The sequence below is a fragment of the Pteronotus mesoamericanus genome, unplaced genomic scaffold (genome assembly GCF_021234165.1).
Source record: "Pteronotus mesoamericanus isolate MK-2021 breed Mesoamerican mustached bat unplaced genomic scaffold, CSHL_Meso_final contig_263, whole genome shotgun sequence".
NCBI lineage: Eukaryota > Metazoa > Chordata > Mammalia > Chiroptera > Mormoopidae > Pteronotus > Pteronotus mesoamericanus.
The window spans coordinates 13622794-13641004 of NW_026555112.1; the positions used below are offsets into that span (position 1 = coordinate 13622794).

General features: G+C 48.5%; 1 protein-coding gene across 1 annotated transcript in view; it reads right to left on the minus strand.

Moving 5' to 3' along the window:
• Positions 1-18211, minus strand: part of VWF (von Willebrand factor) — a 122737-nt gene that overhangs the window by 53829 nt on the left and 50697 nt on the right. The window contains exons 17-20 of the mRNA XM_054574700.1: positions 13071-13168; positions 10636-10796; positions 2414-2517; positions 1067-1205 (exon numbers count right to left, since the gene is read on the minus strand). Coding sequence (XP_054430675.1) covers positions 1067-1205; positions 2414-2517; positions 10636-10796; positions 13071-13168 — 502 coding nt within the window. The remainder of the gene's footprint in view (positions 1-1066; positions 1206-2413; positions 2518-10635; positions 10797-13070; positions 13169-18211) is intronic.

The following is an 18211-nucleotide window of genomic DNA, read 5'->3' on the forward strand; positions in this document are numbered from 1 at the left end:
GTTGGTGCTGCTGCTCACTCCCAGCATGCTCTGCACGTGGTTGCCTGGTGGGGCTGCTCACTCGCAGCGCACTCTGCCTGTGGCCGGTCAGGGCGCTGCTGGTTCCGCCCCACTCCCACATGCTGGGCAGGTATGCATGCTCAGTCACCCCCACTACCTGGCTCCCCGGGCCCGCAGCTCAGGCTCTGGGGCTGAGGCTCCCACAGGTTTGTGGCTCTCCCTTCAGACCACACCTACCTCCCCACTTAACCTCCTCCCAAGACTGGAGACAGAAAGACCACATTTGTTTAACACTTCACAGAGCTGAGCTGTTCTATCCTCAAGAGAAAAGGCCCCATATCTCCTTGCTTACCCACTATGGTGTCAAAAAAGAGAAATTCACAGGAATCCACACGATGGGAGAGGAAGGCCGAGGGGCCCATGTCTTCACTCACCAGCTAGGATGTCCAGGGTTCTTTCTCATCCTGCTGGCCAACTTTCCTGTGCCCCCACCCGCTTCCTGCCCATTCTGAACTGCTCCAGGTTAGAAAAGAAAATGTGGAGAATACAGCAGAATCATAAGGCGGACAGCAAACTCCAGGGCTCCTCTCCGCCATCCCCCTGTCCAGGGGTCTGCCCGAGGCTGTGTGGGTTGTTTGCTGCGCGAGGGTGCTTGCGGGGAGGGTCAGCGCAGCCTGAGACTCAGCCTCACTCGCCTCCCCACTGTGCACCCTGACAGAGGAGGCTGTGTCTGCCAAAGGCACAGATGCCTCTTTCTAATTCTGCTTCCGCACTAATTTGGGATGACGGTAGCCTTGCCCCCCAACAGTCCCGTCAGCAAACGAGCTTCTCTCCTATTTTTATAAGTCTCCACCCAGGAAAACTAAAGGAAGGTGGGCAGTCACTGTGAGGTTCGAGCTCTGACCGCTTCAGGCCCCGCTTTCAGAGGTTTGACCATCACTCCAGCCCCAGAGTTGTTTCTATGGACAGAACAGCAGACTCTGATCTGGAAAGCCCCAGACTGCAGCCAGCACTGTCCACCCCTCCTAAGGAGAGACGCACCCTCCCGCCTCTCCCTCCCTCTCACCTGCACCAGAACATACTGGCACTCCCCGGGGAACATGTATTTGAGCCCGTCGAAGGTGATGTAGTGGGCCATGCCAATCATGGTGCACGTGGCGTCACACACATGCTCCGTGCAGTTCCACTTCCGGTCCCGACAGACACTAGGAACAGTGAGGGCAAGGATGGCCAGATGTGAGGGGTGGGCATTGCAGAATGAGGAGGCCATGAAGGAACATAGAATGTTCCGGGTGCCACCCCACCTTCCAGGAAGCCTCAAGAAGTGGAGGATCTACAGCCTCATTATGGGTGGGGGGTGGGGTTGCGGTCGTGAACGGACACATTTTTAAAGCACAGCCCAGGAAGAGACAGGGAAGTCATGCTGCACTCCATTACGAGAGGGAAACAGAAGCAAAGAAGGGAACGGGTGATCCGGGCAGCCAGGGAAAGAGACTTAGATCCTCTGTAGACCCCCAGCTGCAGGTTTGCTTAAAGCTCGGCCTCCCTGGAGGTTGCCTGAGTGTAGACACAGAGTCTCTTTGGAAGCAGACGCTGAGGTCGCATACCATCTGAGGCTAATGGGGAAAACAAGTCAGGACAGCAGGAAAGTTCTGAGTCAGGAAAATTGTGATCAACCGTGAACTTCTGCCAGGAGAGGCTCTATGTGTACATAGTTACATGGGTAAATCTACAGTGATTTGCCAACTGCCACAATGCCCCATCGCACCACCTGGTAACCAGAACTGACATGAGAAAGCCCACCCTGTGCATCAGAGGGGGTTAGGTCAGACCTCCGGCCCAAGAGGTAGCTCAGCGCCCTACTGCCCCTGTCTGCATGGGACTTTCCGTAAAGCTGTGCACGGCCCCAACGTCAAAGGCACAGCGAGCAGAGCAGAGGGCGATGTGAAGGATGACCAAGGAGAAGGGGAAGAAGAACCAGCCACCCACACAAGATCCCTTTCCAACCTGTGCCATTCCAAGCACGCCGGCAGAAGGCTTGGGGGGCAACATAAGGCCAGAGAAGGACCGTCCAAACCCCATGCCGTTTGGCAGCTTGGTCACATGTGCAATGAGTGATACGGGGCGAGGTCCTTATCTTCTCCAGGCCCCATCTCTCTGAACAGAAACACTAACCTCCAGTAGATTTTATGCAAATGAGCCCAGGTAATGCTAAAGATTCCCCCCTTTTTTACAGAAGGAAAAACAGAGACAAAAAAAGGAGGAGAGCAGTCACATTCTCTCAGGGTGCTGGGGGCAGTGCCAGCGGTCCTTGGCCATGTCTGCCCCCACAGCATCTTGACCTTTGTCCCCTCCTCTGCTGACGCCACCCGCAATGGCTCAGTCCCCACAAAAGCGTCTCCCAGGGCCTCACCAAGTGTTGCAGCCAATCTTCACCGTCTGTCCTGGGGCATACTCTTTGCCCTGATGGAAGCAGGGACACCTTTCCAAGGCCACGCATCGGTTTTCATGCCGGACCTGAGGGAAAGCAATCAAAACGTCTTGGGGGCCACAGTGAGTGACCTGGAGCCCTGCTGGGAAGGCAGCCTCGGCCAGAGGCCAGGCCAGGGACCCACAGCCAGACTGGGGCTTGGTGGACACGGGCACCCATCGACACGGATCCTCCCTGGCTCAGCAGAAGACACTCTGACCACCCTCTGCCCTGATCCCCTGCTGGGGACATGGTGACCTGGAACCTGAACGCAGACTCTTTGGTAGCATGTGTCAAAAAACCTTGAGATGTACACATCCTTAGGCTCAGTAATTCCATGCAGAGAATTTCTCCAAAGGAAAAAGAGTTATTATGGACAAAGGTTAATATAGAATTATTTATCATCCCCCCCCAAAAAAAATGGAAGCAACCAAGTGTTCAACAATAGAAACATGATTAACTCCACTCAGGACTCGCCAGGTGATGGTGTCCCCTGGAGCTATTAGAATGGCCCTTTGGGACAATCTTAAAAGATGTGAGAAATATTTATGCTGTTAATTTTTAAAACAGGGAGAAAAAAACTGTATACACATATGGTCCCAATTATGAAAATATATATACATATTTTTGTAAAAAGACAAAGGAAATATAGAAGTTGCCTCCAGATGGTGGGCTAGGATGGGGGAATTTTATTTTCTTTTTTGGTTTTAAACTTTTTTTCCAAATGTTCTTTAATGAGCATCTACTATGTTTATAATTGAAGAAAATAGACAATATATTAATAAAATGAATGAACCAGTTATTAATGCACTTAATATCTTGGAGGTGAAAGTTAAATGCTGGTCATGGACAGAGATGGACCAAAACCAGAGTCCAGAGACTTGTTCCAGACCCACACGCGCCCTCCTCACCCAGTCTCCTGAGATTCTGACACGGCCTCCACAGGGGACGCTCCACTTCCCTGCCCTCCTCCCACCAAGAAGTTACTAAAGGAGCATGTTATACTCCTCAGGTCTATTGAGATCGGAGAGAAAGGAACTAAGACCGACTGGCCCCAGTGGGCTCAGGAAGAACTGGCCAAACCCACTCTGACCCTAACATATAGATCTGCTTCCATCCAAGCTACAGGAGGCAGCCCTGGGTGTCCGCCCTGGCGTGGCCTTCCCCCAGGGGGTCTAAAAGAGCCCTGGGTCACCGTCAAGGGAAGGGGCCATGGCACTCTGGTGCTAGAGCAGGCACCCTGAGGGATGAGACATCCCTACTCTGGATGGCTCAGGCTCCCTGTGATCCGGTCACTCCCCAGACAAGCCAGGGCTTGAAACTAGACAAAACCCAGGCAACTGGTGTTCTGGAGCTGCACAAAGAGATTTCCTGTCAAGGATCAGAGGCTAAAATCGTGCGTGCGTGCGTGTGTTGGGAGGGAATGGGGAGAACAGCCTTTACTACTTCACCGTCACCTTCACCCAGCCTCAGTTGGTCTCCTGATTTCTTAGAGCCAAAGTGAAGGGGCAGGATGGGGGGTAGCGTAGAGAGTGAGGAAGGTACAGGTCAACCACATTCTTTGTAGCTCTTACCGCCTAAGACCACTGTACTTGGAAGACAATGAGCTGAGGTGCCTAGTAGGGAAGATGGTAGGATCAGGAGGGGAATGAAGAAAATCTGTCTGCCAGTCTTCATAGGCCATCACAACTAGGGTGCATTCTCACATCCTCTCACGCTTTGTCAGCTCTGACTGAAGGGTGAGGCCTGCCACCTAGTGGCCACTCTAAGAATAACATAAATATGCATCTGCAGGGGAACCAATCCTCACTCAGTCTACGGTTAATGGAGACCCAAAAATAAGCCTCATATTGAAAACATTACGTGAGCAAAAGTGATGCAGGATGCACAGGGGTGGATTCCTTGAAGCAGAGCCCTCAGCTCACCTCAGCAGAACACGTGCTGTCCCATCGCCTACAGAGGGCTGGGGTGAGGGCTCCCAGGCCTCTTGGTCTGCGTGCTGGTTGTTTTCACTTCTCTTTAAGGTAGTCAACCCACTGACAACAAGCCCCGCATACCAGGGCCCAGGTAGCCCCTCCCCGGCCCGGGGCTGGGTCCAGGCAGCCATCCCTCCTTCAGTGGAGGTAAAACTCAAAGCCTAGCTTGGCTGTGAAATTATGCTGCCAGCTCCTCTGTGCTCCTCTCTGCCCTGTCTCATTTTAGTGAAAAGAGATTACTAACTGGTGGATTACAATATTAAAATAGGATTGTATGATTTTTACTTACATTTGAAATCTAAAAAGCAAAACAAACAAATTTTAAAAACAAACAGACTCATAGATGCAGAGAACAAAGTAACTGTTGCCAGAGGCAAAGGATTGGGGAAAGGGATTTAATAAAATAAAAGTAAAGGGAAATAAGAGGTACAAATTTCCAGTTATAAAATAAATAAGTCACGGGCTTATAATGTACAGTGTAGGGAATATAGTCAATAATATCGTAATAACTTTGTACATGTCAGATGGTCACTAGATTTATCATGGTGATCCCTTCGTTAGGTGCACAGGACTTGAAAAAGTTGGTTGTACATCTGAAACTAATGTAATATTGTATGTCAACTATGTTTTAATAAAAGAAAGGACCTTTTGAGTGAGGACTGCTAGAAAAACACCAGAGGCATGGGAAAAGATTAGAAAGTCCGTGGGTGGGGGGGCTGGGGTGAGACAGAGCGTATAACCTTAAATGGAGAGGATAGGTTTCCAAGCCACCTCTCAGCAGGGGGTTCCCAACTTGGGAGAGAAGATCAAATAACACCAGCCCAGCCAAAGTCACCCAGGGAGTCCTAAGCACTGCAGAAGTCCATGGAGAGAGGAAGATAAAGGCACAGTGCAGAGGATGAACAGGACCTGGTTGAGAACGGGCCAGGCACGCAGGGCGGATCAGTTCAGCAGTCCCCAAGGGGACTTTGTGGCAGGTTCCTTAGACGTCATGTTTAAAATGGAGGGAACCATCACTGCCTAGGGTTTGTCCCTTTGGGACACCAAAAGGATAAGATAAAGTTGACAGATGTCCTTCAAAGATGTCATAATAGGCAGAAATAGCTGTCGCTATGGTTCATCAAGTCATGTCATCTTTACCAAGAATGGTTCACACTGACAGCATGGTACCAGCTCTTGATCAGCTCCCCCAAAAACCATGGAGCAGGAGAAAAGTGGTTTTGTTACTCTTTTCTGAAAAGGCCCCATCTCCCTCCAGCCCCTGTACATGAACACCATACTCCAAAATCTTTTTTGCCTTCCAACTATCCTTTATACATTCTCCCACCCCATCAATACTTCCAGCTCAATGCAGCTGATTTCAACTATATGTTTAGGAAGAAAAAAAAAATCTGATGAAATAACTCACACTAAGGCATGAATGACTTCCCATGAGGATTTATAAGATCGTGAGCTTTTTTAAAGCTCTTGCTTGTTCACCAAAATGAATTTATGATTATTACATTTTGGGAAGCCTGATTAGCTGATAAATTCTAGGAAGTATAGGAGATACTTTTAAGACAGGAGTGCTTTCTTGGAACTTTTTAAATGATACCTCACAGGATTTGCAATGCCCACATGTGAAGCCCACTCTGGATGGGCCCCTGAGCCCAAGCTCTGTATTTCAAAAACAGTGCCAAAGTCATTGCACTCTTCATATTGGGCCAGTGAGAAAACTGAGCATCAAAGAACCAGGGAAAGGAACGCACTTCCCAGTTGCCGACAGGTTTCCTCATACCAGCAATTCACTAGATAGTAAAAGGTAAGCGAAAATCTCCCATTTTCTCCAGAGCACCTCATAGCCTAGTGTCTCAAGGATCTGGTCTGGGAGTCAGAAAACCAGGGTTTCCACTATAGAAGTACTTATCCTTGAATGGTTCTTTTTCCTCCCTTTCTTCAGTCTCCTCCTGTGGGATAGGAGGAATTGAAATCCTGGGTCTTGGGGGTTCCTTCTTGCTCTGCCCCTCGATGGTGCCTCTAGAGAGAATTCCATCTACAGCTAGAATGAGAACTGAGCAGTGGGCAGTAGGTTGTGCTTTGCTGTCACCTCGTGGTGGAATCAGGTAATATTCTAACAAAGGCAATTGTTGTAGTTGACACTCAAGTATCTTTGAACTAAAGAAAAAGACTTGGGAAATTATCTAGTGCAACCCCTTTATGTTACTGATCCAGTGGGCCCTAGAATGTGGACACTGAGGTCTCAAAACTTGCTCCCAGTGTCTGCTAATTCCCTAGAGCATCTCTATTTGTAATGTGATTTATTGTTTTCCTCCATGAACTTCTTACAATAGCCATCGTTAAATCCCCACTTACTAAGCAACTTCCCTGCGCCTGCCACTGTCATATCCAGTCCTCCAAACAACCCTTCAAACCCAATTTTAGAGGTGATAAAAATCAGACACAAAGATTTTAAATGACTTGCCACTCAATTAGCAAAATGCCAGGAGCCGGGATTCAAACCTAGAATTCGAGACTCCAATTCAGTGCCTTTTTTATGTTGCTTCTCCACCAACCATTTATGAGGATGTTGACCACTTATCAGGAGCATGCCCACCCTCTTGTTCCATGCAGGGAGACCTTTGCACCAGTTGCGGATGGAGTTTGCAACTTGTGGAGTGGACCGGAAAACCTCTGCTCTAAACAGGTGCCAGGGCTGGAACAACTTGCAAGAGGGTGAACTCTCTACTTGCTCCCTACATTTTAAAGCCAACACTGCTGGCCTTGCAATGAACATTGAGAGATGCTCTAAAAGGCAGTCTGCAACCCAGAGCAGCGCTGCTCAAAGTGTGGTCCATGGCCCAGTGCCAGCGTGTGATGATATGAGCACAGAAATGGAGAGAAGGTGTTTAGAAAATTATATGCCAATTTGAATGAGTAACGTATTGTGTCTGTTGTAGCTAAAAAAAATTAGAGGGGCGTATATTTTGTATATAATTGCTTTCTTTGTTTTGTTTTTTCTCATCATTCTATTGTATTCATAAGAGTTTTTGTGCACAACAGGTTGGAAATTTAAGAAAGCAGGCCCTTCATCAGTTTCTGCCATGGACTCAGAGGGTGCAGCCTCTGAGACTGGCCCTTGGTTACTCATGAAAACAGCAAGTAAAGCTGTTCCTACAGTTCTATAGCACTGGTGTTACAAGTGCTTTTTCCTACAACTCACAACTCCTTCAGGCCCACAGCAAGCATGATAAAGCCAGAACAGAAATTATGGGCCCGTGTTACAGGGCATGCAACTGAGGCTCAGAGCAAGAGTGAATGATTGTGCAAGAGCAAGGGGCCAGAGAGTCGTGAAGCCTGGACTGAGAACACGGCCTTCTGACCCCTGTTCCTACTCAGGGGCTCTTTCTGCTCTAAGTAGATCTGCCCCCCAGAAAAGAATTACATCCTCCCCCCACCCTTCAAGTCCTCAGAACGCAGAATTCCTGGTCTTTTCCCTAAACCCTCAGTAACATGCCACAACTTCACCACCTTCCACAGGGAATGGGCCGAACAGAGAAACACCCTTGGGAAGAATGTCTGCACCGTCAGATGGGCCCAAACAGGCTGTTTCCAGATCCTTTTTCTTTGCATTCTGTCCAGGAACACGTGTCCTGTGCAGCAGCCAACACACTGTGCACTTCATAAATCACGCAGACTTTCCTGCTCTGCCGAATCTGGCCTCAGCAATTAGCACATTAGTCAGCATCGTAATGAAGCAGTTGTGAAAATAACCCAATCTCTTACAGTGTGAGCTTTCAAGCTTTCAAGTTTCCAATCCCCTGAGGGTGGGGTGAGAGATACCCCGCTCCACGGCAGATACCCGGTGACTGTCTATACTAGAGGCTTCAGGAAAGCCAGCGAGCTCCCAGCAGTATGTCCACATCCTGTACATCCACATCTCGCTCTCCACTGGGGATTTGGGACCATAATGCAATTATTGTGGTTATTAATATTTAAGAGTATCTATACTAGTTCCTTTATTAAAATAAAAAGTTCATTGAAAGGAGTCCCTGATGCCGACATAATCGCCTAAAAGATGCCCCTTTTCTTGCCAGAGCCTCGTCTGATGTGGGAGAATTTCACCTCTGGGTATGGTGAAGGGGCAGTCAAAACAAGGGGTCCTCGGAGGAAAAGGAGCAACATGGAAGCTTGCCCTCCTCTCTTCTATTTCTTGCTCTTCTTCTCTTCTCCCCTCCTTATGTACCTCCTTGAATAGCCACCTTCTGCTAAGGCACCAAGCAAGACCTTCTAGTCTGGGGGTGCTCCCTGGTCAATCTCTAGCTCCCTCATTAGGAAGGACAGTTCCAGGATCCTGAGAGAATAAGACGGAGGGGAACACCCAGGGGAGAATGAGTAACAGGTTGTGTCTGTGTCTTGGAGATGGAAGAGTTGGTTGGAGGGAAGGAGACAGACCATCTGCCCCGCACTCACCTAACAGGCAGGGCCCATGAGGGCCACCGGCGATGGTCCGAGTGCCCTCCCCCGAACGCAGACAGCTCCCATGGCCCGGGACCCTGCCCCTCAAGCCAGGGCCTGGGCATCATTAATGCCCTTTCCAGCCCCATGAAAGCCATCCTGTCCCCTCCTTTTTTGGCTCTACCACCCCTGCCCCTCACCGCTCACTTTGGGTCTGGGAAACTGTAGTCAGGGAAAGCAAGAAGATAAGATGCATTTTAAAAAGAAAAATCCAGAATCTTTCCTGGTTTTCACGGTGACAAGAATAACATATGTATAATTTTTTTTAAACTCAAAACAGCCTAAGATTAGGCTTGGGAGGAAGGTGAGGACTTGGGCGTGCTCAGACCATTGTCACCGCCAGGAGGCACAGAGGAGTCAGGAGCCCACAAACCAGTGTGGACCCTGAGAAAGAAGACCTACTAAGACCTTCTCATGGCTAACTGGGCTCAAATTTAAACACACACACACACACACACACACACACACACACACACACACACACAGAACCTAGCAGCCATTTCTGCACAGGGGCTTGTCATGCAAACTGCACTTTGTAGAGAGGCTGCACTCAACTGCCTGGCTGCATGGTGGTTCTGTCACCTGAGCCAGCCTTTATAAAGTAGTTCCTGGAATCCTGTTCCAACCAACAGGACTGAAGCTTTCCCCATCCCACCGGAGCTGCATGGCTCTGACCAATCAAAGCAGCACTAGTCTGACCACTCAGAACAATGCCTTTTGGACCAATCAAACTGTAAGGATTTGGAGTCCTCATTTGCATGAAGACAACCAATCAGAGATCAGGGGCAGGGACTTCTGACCATGTAAGTCAGCTCCCCTCTGGCTCAGAAGGTGCACTTTTCCTTTCCACCCATGACCGAAGACTGTGTTCCACTGACTGAGCTGAAATGCCAAAGATGTCTTGCCAGAGCGGAGCAGAGCAGACCGCAGAGGAGCAGAGCAGAGCGGAGCTGTCTTGCTGGAGAGAGTCCTGGCCCCAGGGCTGCCTCACGGCCTTGCAGTTTTCACAGCCAGGCCGTATCACAATTGAAAATTGAGCTATTTTGCACTAAATAAAGTTTCTTCTTCACCATACCCTAAATTGGGGATTCTTGTTGGCATTGAATTGGTACCAACAACCATCAGCTGACACCACCATGCCTTTGACCACACATGGAACACCAGCCTCAGAATCATGGAATGTTAAGAGTGGGCCAACACCTCACGACTCACTTTACAGATAAGGAAAATTAGGCTCAGTGTGGGAAAGGGGTGTGTTGGACCCGTGCCTTGCTGACGGCATGGCAGGGACATGAAAGTCCCCTCTTGAAATAGAAAGCTATACACATACAATATATGCCAATAATATGCAAATATGTGTGTGTGTCCTCTCATCATACAATGGAACGCAGCCCCTGGGAAAATTCTAGTGGAAATGCCTATTTTCACTTGTATTTTCTGGAAATTCTTGCTTTGCTCTCTAAGGCACCTCTGTGCAGGAAGTATTTTTGTCAGATCTCATCAGGATCAAACCCAGCACCTAGCATCTCCCATCCTGACGCTGGCGGCTGGCTGAGCCACAGACGACCACCCCCATTCCCGTCACCGCCGCCCCCCACCCACTGTCGCCGTCTTGGTTTAACTCTTGTTTCTCAGCCTCTCTGCCTGCAGGGAAATGGAAGGCCGCTTACGCCTGCGCAGCGGCGGGTGGCTCACCATGCCCGGGGGGCAGAGGCAGCCGGAGACACAGCCTATGCTCATGCACTCCAGGTCGTAGTTCTGGCAGGTCTTCGCACACTCGAGCCCTTCAGCCCGCGGGTTGTCAGCAGGACACACCAACTTGACCATGGGGGGCTGGCAGGACAAGCTCCTTTTGCCTTGAAGATTGGAAAATGAAAGAGGCCATCAGGGATGGATTGAATAGACCTACGTTCTACACTGTCCTTTGGTCCCTTAGGTGTAGTCACTCAATTCCAGAGACACAGAGCCTCCCATTCCCTGGGACGAAGTGCTGCCCGACCTCCTGAGCCAGGTTCCCTGTGTGGCACCAGGTGGCAGCCTCATCCACTCAGCTGAGCTCCTGACCTTTGCCCACACTGACGGTGTCTCTCCTGACCCCAGCCGCCCTCTGGGGGCCACCCCCCCATCCCCCTTCACCCTACTGTAGTGGGTTGCAATGAATCATGATACATGGCAGAAATGTCCAGACCCAAGCTTTAAAGGACCAAGCGGTTCGGACGCTTAAAAGGAACCTCTGTGGGCCCCAACAGGACATTCCTAAAACTGCTACCACTAATTTAGTCACAAAAACTTTAAAGGGGCCTTTCGCTAACATGCCATCCTTTGCTGAGCCATTGGCCACCTCAACAATTCTATTTACAGTTGCAACATTCCATCCCTTGAGACTCCCACTTGCCCTCCTGATCACCATGTGATAGACTATATATTTTACTTAGTTTTTTATTTTCCACCCCCACCTCAGCCTCACCCACTAAAACACGTACTCCATGAGACAGAGATTCTTGTCTACTTTGTTCATGGAGATGTCATATTTCCTGACAATTAGTAGGTATCAATGGCTGACTGAATAAATGATGACGGCGAATGACTGATACAGCACCTTCCTTTCAAAAACTCTCATGTACTTCACACCCCTTATATCTTCCTATATACACCCCTTACAATCTCCTGAGGACAAGAAAGGCAGACTCTTTGGCCTGATTTTTATATGGAAGCTCTTGTTAGGAAACTAAAACTCTAAAAGGTGAAATGGTTTTTACAAATCTCACAAAATCCTAGGAATTTCCTGACTTTGAAAGAGATGATCTCTCCCAGTGACTGGACCAGAAGACTCAGAGCAAGAGGAAGCATCAAGACAGACCCAAGAGGCAGGATGAAACCGAGAGGGGTTGGGAGCGTGAAAAAGGTGCTACAGCAAAAGGGCATGAAGAAGAAAGAGTCAGGCCTTCGTGGTCTTGAGATTAGCTATGGGCTGAATGTTTGGGTCTCCCCCCAAAACCCTTGAGATCCTAACCCCCAATATGATGGCACTAGAAGGTGAGGCCTTTGGGAAGTGATTAGGTCATAAGCGTGGAGCCCTAATGAACGGGATTCGTGCCCTTTAAAAGAGACCCCACAGAACGCCTCAGCCCCTTCCACTCTGTGAGGACACAGTGAGAAGGTATCAGCTATGAAGCAGGAAGAGGACCCTCAGCCAACCAGTCTGGCACCCTGGTCTCAGACTTCTTTCAGCAATCAATTTCTGTTTGCCAGCCACTCGGGCTGTGGTATTTCGTTATAGCAGGCTGAACAGAATAGGGCAAGGTCATGAGTTGCTTAATGTCTTGTCCCAGCTCCTGGCTGAGAGATGCTCCCCAGTCAGTCACGTGGGGGGACCAGACCTCTCGCCCAGGACAAGCTGGCAGACAAACACATGGTGCAGAGCTGGGCCACTTGGAGAGGGGGCATCGTGAAGAAAGCGAGAGGCAGAGAGGTCAAGCTAGAGGTTGAAAATAGCCCATTTATCTGTCTAAAGGCACCCTCTCCCGACTGGGAGGCCCTTTCTAAGCAAGGATGATCCATCTGAAAGCCAGTAGGCCCTCCTGTCTGTAAATGGGAATATGGCCCCACCAGCGCCCAGCTAGCTCCTTCTCCCTCTTGGGCCATGTCCTTAAATAGCAGCAACTATTAGGACCTTCAAACTGAGAGCAACAGGTCCAAACTCCCCTCTTTCAAATCCATCTGAGAAGCTTTCTAAAGAAGGATCCTTGATAGCAAGTCCTTAGGAAGAGGGAGGCCATCGAAGGTGGGTGTTTTCACCACATTCGAGGCCACCAACTCAGCCACAGCTGCTCATGGGCTGAGGTCACCAAGGGCAAACTAGAGGTCTCATTGACTCCATATCGCAGATAATTCAGTCTTTTTCAAATCACAAAATAAAATTCCTCCTGCCTCAATCATTGGACTTACACATGCAAAGAAAGGCATGTCTAGTCCTGAAAGTCACTCACACAAACGGGAACTGTGGCAATCCTGCCCCGTGTCTGAACAGGCACGCACATCGCACGGCAGCTCAGCTCTCTCCCCCACTCCACGCGTGAGAAGTCTGGGCAGAGGGTGGAGAAGAGCCCTGCCAGGCGGACGGTACTCACTGCGGTGGGACAGGGAACTGCCGAAGATAGCACGCTGTGGCAACAGGCTTCCCGGGGCTCCGCTCGTGGTACAGTGCATAAAGCCATCCTCACAGTAGCTGCGGAGGGAAAACACAGCCCGGCTTTGCAAGAGCAGCTACAACCACCATCTCTGTTTCCTTGCCTCCCATTCACTCTCTGGGCTCCCAGTCCCATCACGCCCCTGAAACACAGCTTGCTACGGCCACCAAGGACCTCCATGTTACTAAGCTCAACGGAACCATTTTCAGTTCTTTTACTTGACCCCTTTCAACAGCATTCATCACTGTTGTCTACTCCATTCTTCTAGAAAAAGAAAAAAGTTTCTCCTGGTTTTCCTCCTACTTCCCAGTCGTTCCTCCTCAGCCTCACACTACTCACCCCCTCTACGGGATCCAGCCTAGCCTCTCTCTGCTTCTCATACGGCATGTCATCCGCACCCCAGCGGCCACTACAGAGAAGGCTCACAGATTCACATCAGCAGCTCGGATCTCTCTTTTGAAACCTCGGACCTATATTCAAAGGCCTATGAGATATGACAGCCACCTTTGGTGTCTCAGACACTTCAAAGCCAGGATATTCAGGACGGAAGCCCTGACCCCCACCAAGCCAGTCGTCCTCAGGGCTCTGAGTCACTGCGTGATACCACCATCCATCTAGGGTTACCAACCAGAAGCCCAGGGACCAGCTGTGACACCGCCTTCTCCCCACCTCTTACATCTGATTCATCACCAAGCCCTTGGACTTTGCCTCCTAAATAGCTCTAGAATTCATATCACCTCCCCTGTCACAAGCCACTGTCACCTCTCACCTGGACAGTGCAAAAGCTTTCAAACTGATGTTTCCACCCCTGTTCTTGTGTTTTTCAAAACACATTCCTCTTGGCAGCCCAAGTATCTTTCCAAACCCTAGATCACAACCCTGCTTGGAATCCTTCAATAACTCGCCCTCGCTAGGTGTTAATATAAAAGGCAAATCCCTACCATGGCTTCCCAGGACCCATGCATCTGACTCTGCCTACCTCTCCCGTCTCCAGCCCCGTGGCTTTCTTTCCACCTTGAAGTTGTATTGCTCCCTTCAAACACAGGGCTTTTACACACACCGTTTCTTTTGATCTAATATCACTTCGGCTCACATACACACATCCTTCTTTGTCCCCGCTGCATTTCAAGCTTTCATAGTCCAAATCCTTCTTTTCCTGGAACTCAGTGCACTGTAATTTAACGTGTATTTGAGTTTTCATTTAATTAACATCTCTCTGTCACTGGGCTCTAAGGTCCAGGAAGGCAGAAGCCATAACTGCTCTTGCTCGCCATTATATTCTCAGCATCCAGCACAGGCTTTGCATAATGGACACAACAATTTTTTTTTAATTTTCTTTTATTCCTACCATCCAATCCCAACCTCATCCCCTAACATGGGTATCTACTTTCCTGGTATCTAGTCGCCTACATGGCCCCAATGATCCCCACGCCCTGCCACCCACACCCTTGTGTAATCTCCTCCTACATTGTACCAAGGTTGGCCTGTGTGACCTATGGCAACAGCGGCATCCTGTAAGTCACTTCAGATTAGGTTATAATCGACTGTGGCTTCCATCTTGGTGCTCTCTCTCAGATCGCTCACTTTGGGGGGAACCGTGCCATGAGCCACTGTCTGAAGAGGTGCGCATGGTGCGGAAGTGAAGCCTCCTGCCCACAGCCACGCGAGTGAGCTTGGAATGGACGCTCCAGTCCCATCTCCCAACGACTGCAGCTCGGGCCACAGCTTGACTGCAACCTTATGAGAGAATGTGTGCCAAACCACGCAGCCAACCTGCTCCTGGATCCTGACCCTCAGAAAATGTGTATTGTTTAAGCTGCTAAATTTGGGAGTATTTTTTTAGGCAGGAGATATTGCCTTTTGCCATATATAATGTGCACTTTTGTGCCCAAACTTTGGAAGGAAAAACAAGGAAACACATTATACATAGGTAACACTAAGCCATGGGTGCTCATTATACACAGCAAAATAAGGTAACTAATACAATATTCTCCTGTTTAATGTATACCTGAGTTATTCTTATAAAATATGTGATTGTTTTGCATGCATGGATGTTTAGTTTCTATAAATTGTATTATCTTACATATCACAATGTTTTGCTTTTTTCATTCAGCACGATGTGTTAAAGATCTATCCTTGGTAATACATGTCCTACTTATCTGGTGCTTCTAAGGTTGCCTGATGCGCTACAGTGAGCATCCACTACGTTTCTACCTCTTCACCCTGCCAGTGATAGACACAGATTGCCACCAGCTCCTCACCACCAACAACATGTTTATGATCAATATCTTCATACATGTGTCCTTAAGAACCTGTGTGAGAATTCCATTAGTGCGCATATATGCTCGGGAGCAGAACTGTGGAAATATCAGGTGTGGATATATAATGTGCATATATATTGTGCCAGTTGATCACCCAGGTGCAATTGACCTTGACTTTGAAGGAAACAATGCATCTTCAAGATTAAGAGAAGGTCAGAAGGTTGGCGAGAGGAACAGCAGGCAAAGCCAGGTCCGCTTGAGGCCTGAGAAGTCATGATAGGAATTTGATCTTTACCCTAAGGCCTACTGAGGGGAAGGTACTGAATGATTTCAAGCAGGAATGTGAAATAATAAGATTTAGGTTTTGAAATTATAATTTAGGTTTTGAATCCACCTACATCCCACCAGCAGTAGACCAGGGGCTCCATGTCCCATAGCCCTGACTTGGCATTATCCAGATTGCAAATTTTTCCAGTCTAATAGATAGGAAGTAATAGTCACTGTTTTCATTTGTATTTCTCTAATTATAAAGATTTTAAACATTTTTAATGTACCTGCTGTCCAATCAAAATTTGCTGAATGAATAAGAGAATCAGTCCTCCCCTGTCTGGGCACATATAGAACCAATGCCTTCTGGTTTTTGACCAACGCCTGGTTAAAAAATATCCTTCCCCAAATGTTATGTTCTATCTGTCTTTTGGACAGGACCCAAAAGCTTAATTTTATTAAGAAAAAAAGAAACTTGCAGGTAGGTTTAAAACTCAATTCTTGGCCCAGAGCCTGGTCTGTAGTAGCACACACTCTACTGTGATAGCTGTTTGATGACCAAGCAAACGGCCTGAAGAAACATCCCGCCCACGTGTGCCTGCACCTTCCTAGCCCCTTGCCATGGCCCTCACCATCATTTGCTGAAGCTGGGCTCATTCTTTAAGTGTGTTGTCTAAGCAAGAAAAATCTACAGCCATAGACAAGCCCTGAGTTGCCTCTGGCTCACAGGCTCCATGAAATCCAATTTTCTAAATGAAGTGGGGAAACAGGGTGGTCAATAGTGATTTGCCCTGGCGCCTCCAGGGGAGACATGGGAAAAGGAGGGAGTCATGGAGAGGTCACTGATGTGGAACCCTGAGAAGAGCCTGAAGCCAGGCCATCTCCCCAGCCCTGTTCACCCAGGGGTTGCTACACCCCATCCCCCACCTTCCTTGCACTTTAAAATGGTAAAAACAACTACTGACACTTGCTGCCCTCCAAGTCATCCCAGCCTCCTACTTTCTGGCTACTTTCTTCACCATGCTACTGAAACATGGGGGCCACCGTGACTTTCCGATCACCCAATTCAACAGCCTTTTCTCTTTGTAATATGAAGAGTTTGGGAGTCCCTGGGTCTAGCTACTTGCTGGATGATTTGGGGAAGCGATACTCTCTCTAAGCCTCAAATTTGACTTAAAAAGCAAGCCCTGCCTGCCTAACAGTATGGTTTTAAGGTTCCAGAAAAAAACACCTTAAAAACTGTAGACAGACAATGGTAGTAAAAGAACCATGGGGCCAAGGCCAAGTGCTCAAATCAATGGAAGATGTTATTACTTCCCTATCCCCTTCATTTCCCATGATATCGCCCAGTCTTGGTTCTGCCCTTTCTGCTCACCTTTTTTCTCTGGCTTCTCTCATAGGATCCTTTCTCTCCTCCCCTGACCCTCTGAATCCCCAAATTCTGAACTCAGTCCTCTTTTCTGCTCTTGGGTCCACTATTCTTAGCAAGCCTAGCTACTCTCATGCCTAAACTGTTAACACCACACAAGTCTTTTTCTCCAACTCAACCTCTTACTCAAGTTCCACACCCATAATGCCAGCTGTTGGTCCATTCATTCATTAATATGGTCTCTTGATAACTCAAAGTCACCAAGGCCAAAGCCAAACTCATGTCTTCCTTCTTCATACCAAGAGTCCTCTTGCTGTTCTTGGCATCAATGTCCTCCCAAGCCTTCAAGTTCAAATCCCTGGAGCCTCCTTCAACAAACCTCCTCCTCCCAAACATCCTACCCAGTATCTCTAGCTTCTGTCCCCATCTCCATTTCCACTGCTATTACTTGCCCAGGGCCTTTCCATCTTTTGACAAGGCTCTCAACATCTTCCCACAACTAAACTCCCTGCCTTCACACCTCATGCAGCTTTTGGAACCCACTTCCTGAAGCTACACTTTGATCTTATTTCTCCTCTGCTTAAACCTTCCAAGGTCCCCATTGCTTACTGATCAAGCATGAGTTCTTACCCAGTTTCAAAGACCCTGGAAACTGGGTCCAACTTCCCACCAGTCTTATCTTTTCTTCATACAACATATGTTTCCCCCAAGTACTGACCTTGGTGGTTGATGAATACTCCTTGTGTGTTTCAGTCCCAAGACTCAGCTCCACCTACAAAGCCTACCTCCCATTACTCCATCCCACCCCTGCTGTTAGAATCCTCCTCAAACTCAGGAGCTACCTCTTTCCTTGAGTCTTCCCCAATTCCTCCCAAATGGAAGTAATCGTCCCCTGTTCTGAGAAAATGGAGTCTTTTAGGTCTTGATATAGGGAGTCTACCAAATGTTATAGTTATTTCACCTCAAAACAGCAGTTGTACTTACTTTCTGCCAGAAATGGGTTAGGTGTTGGGGATCAGGACCTAACACATGTTTCTGCTCTTGGGAAGGTCACAGTCTAGATGGATATACCACACATTTCACTGAAATCCAAGTCCAGTGGCCACAACTGTCTTAATACAAGTCTAAACAATCTGTTTTGGGTACAAGAAATTGGGAGGGGCTACAAATAACTTTCACTGGAA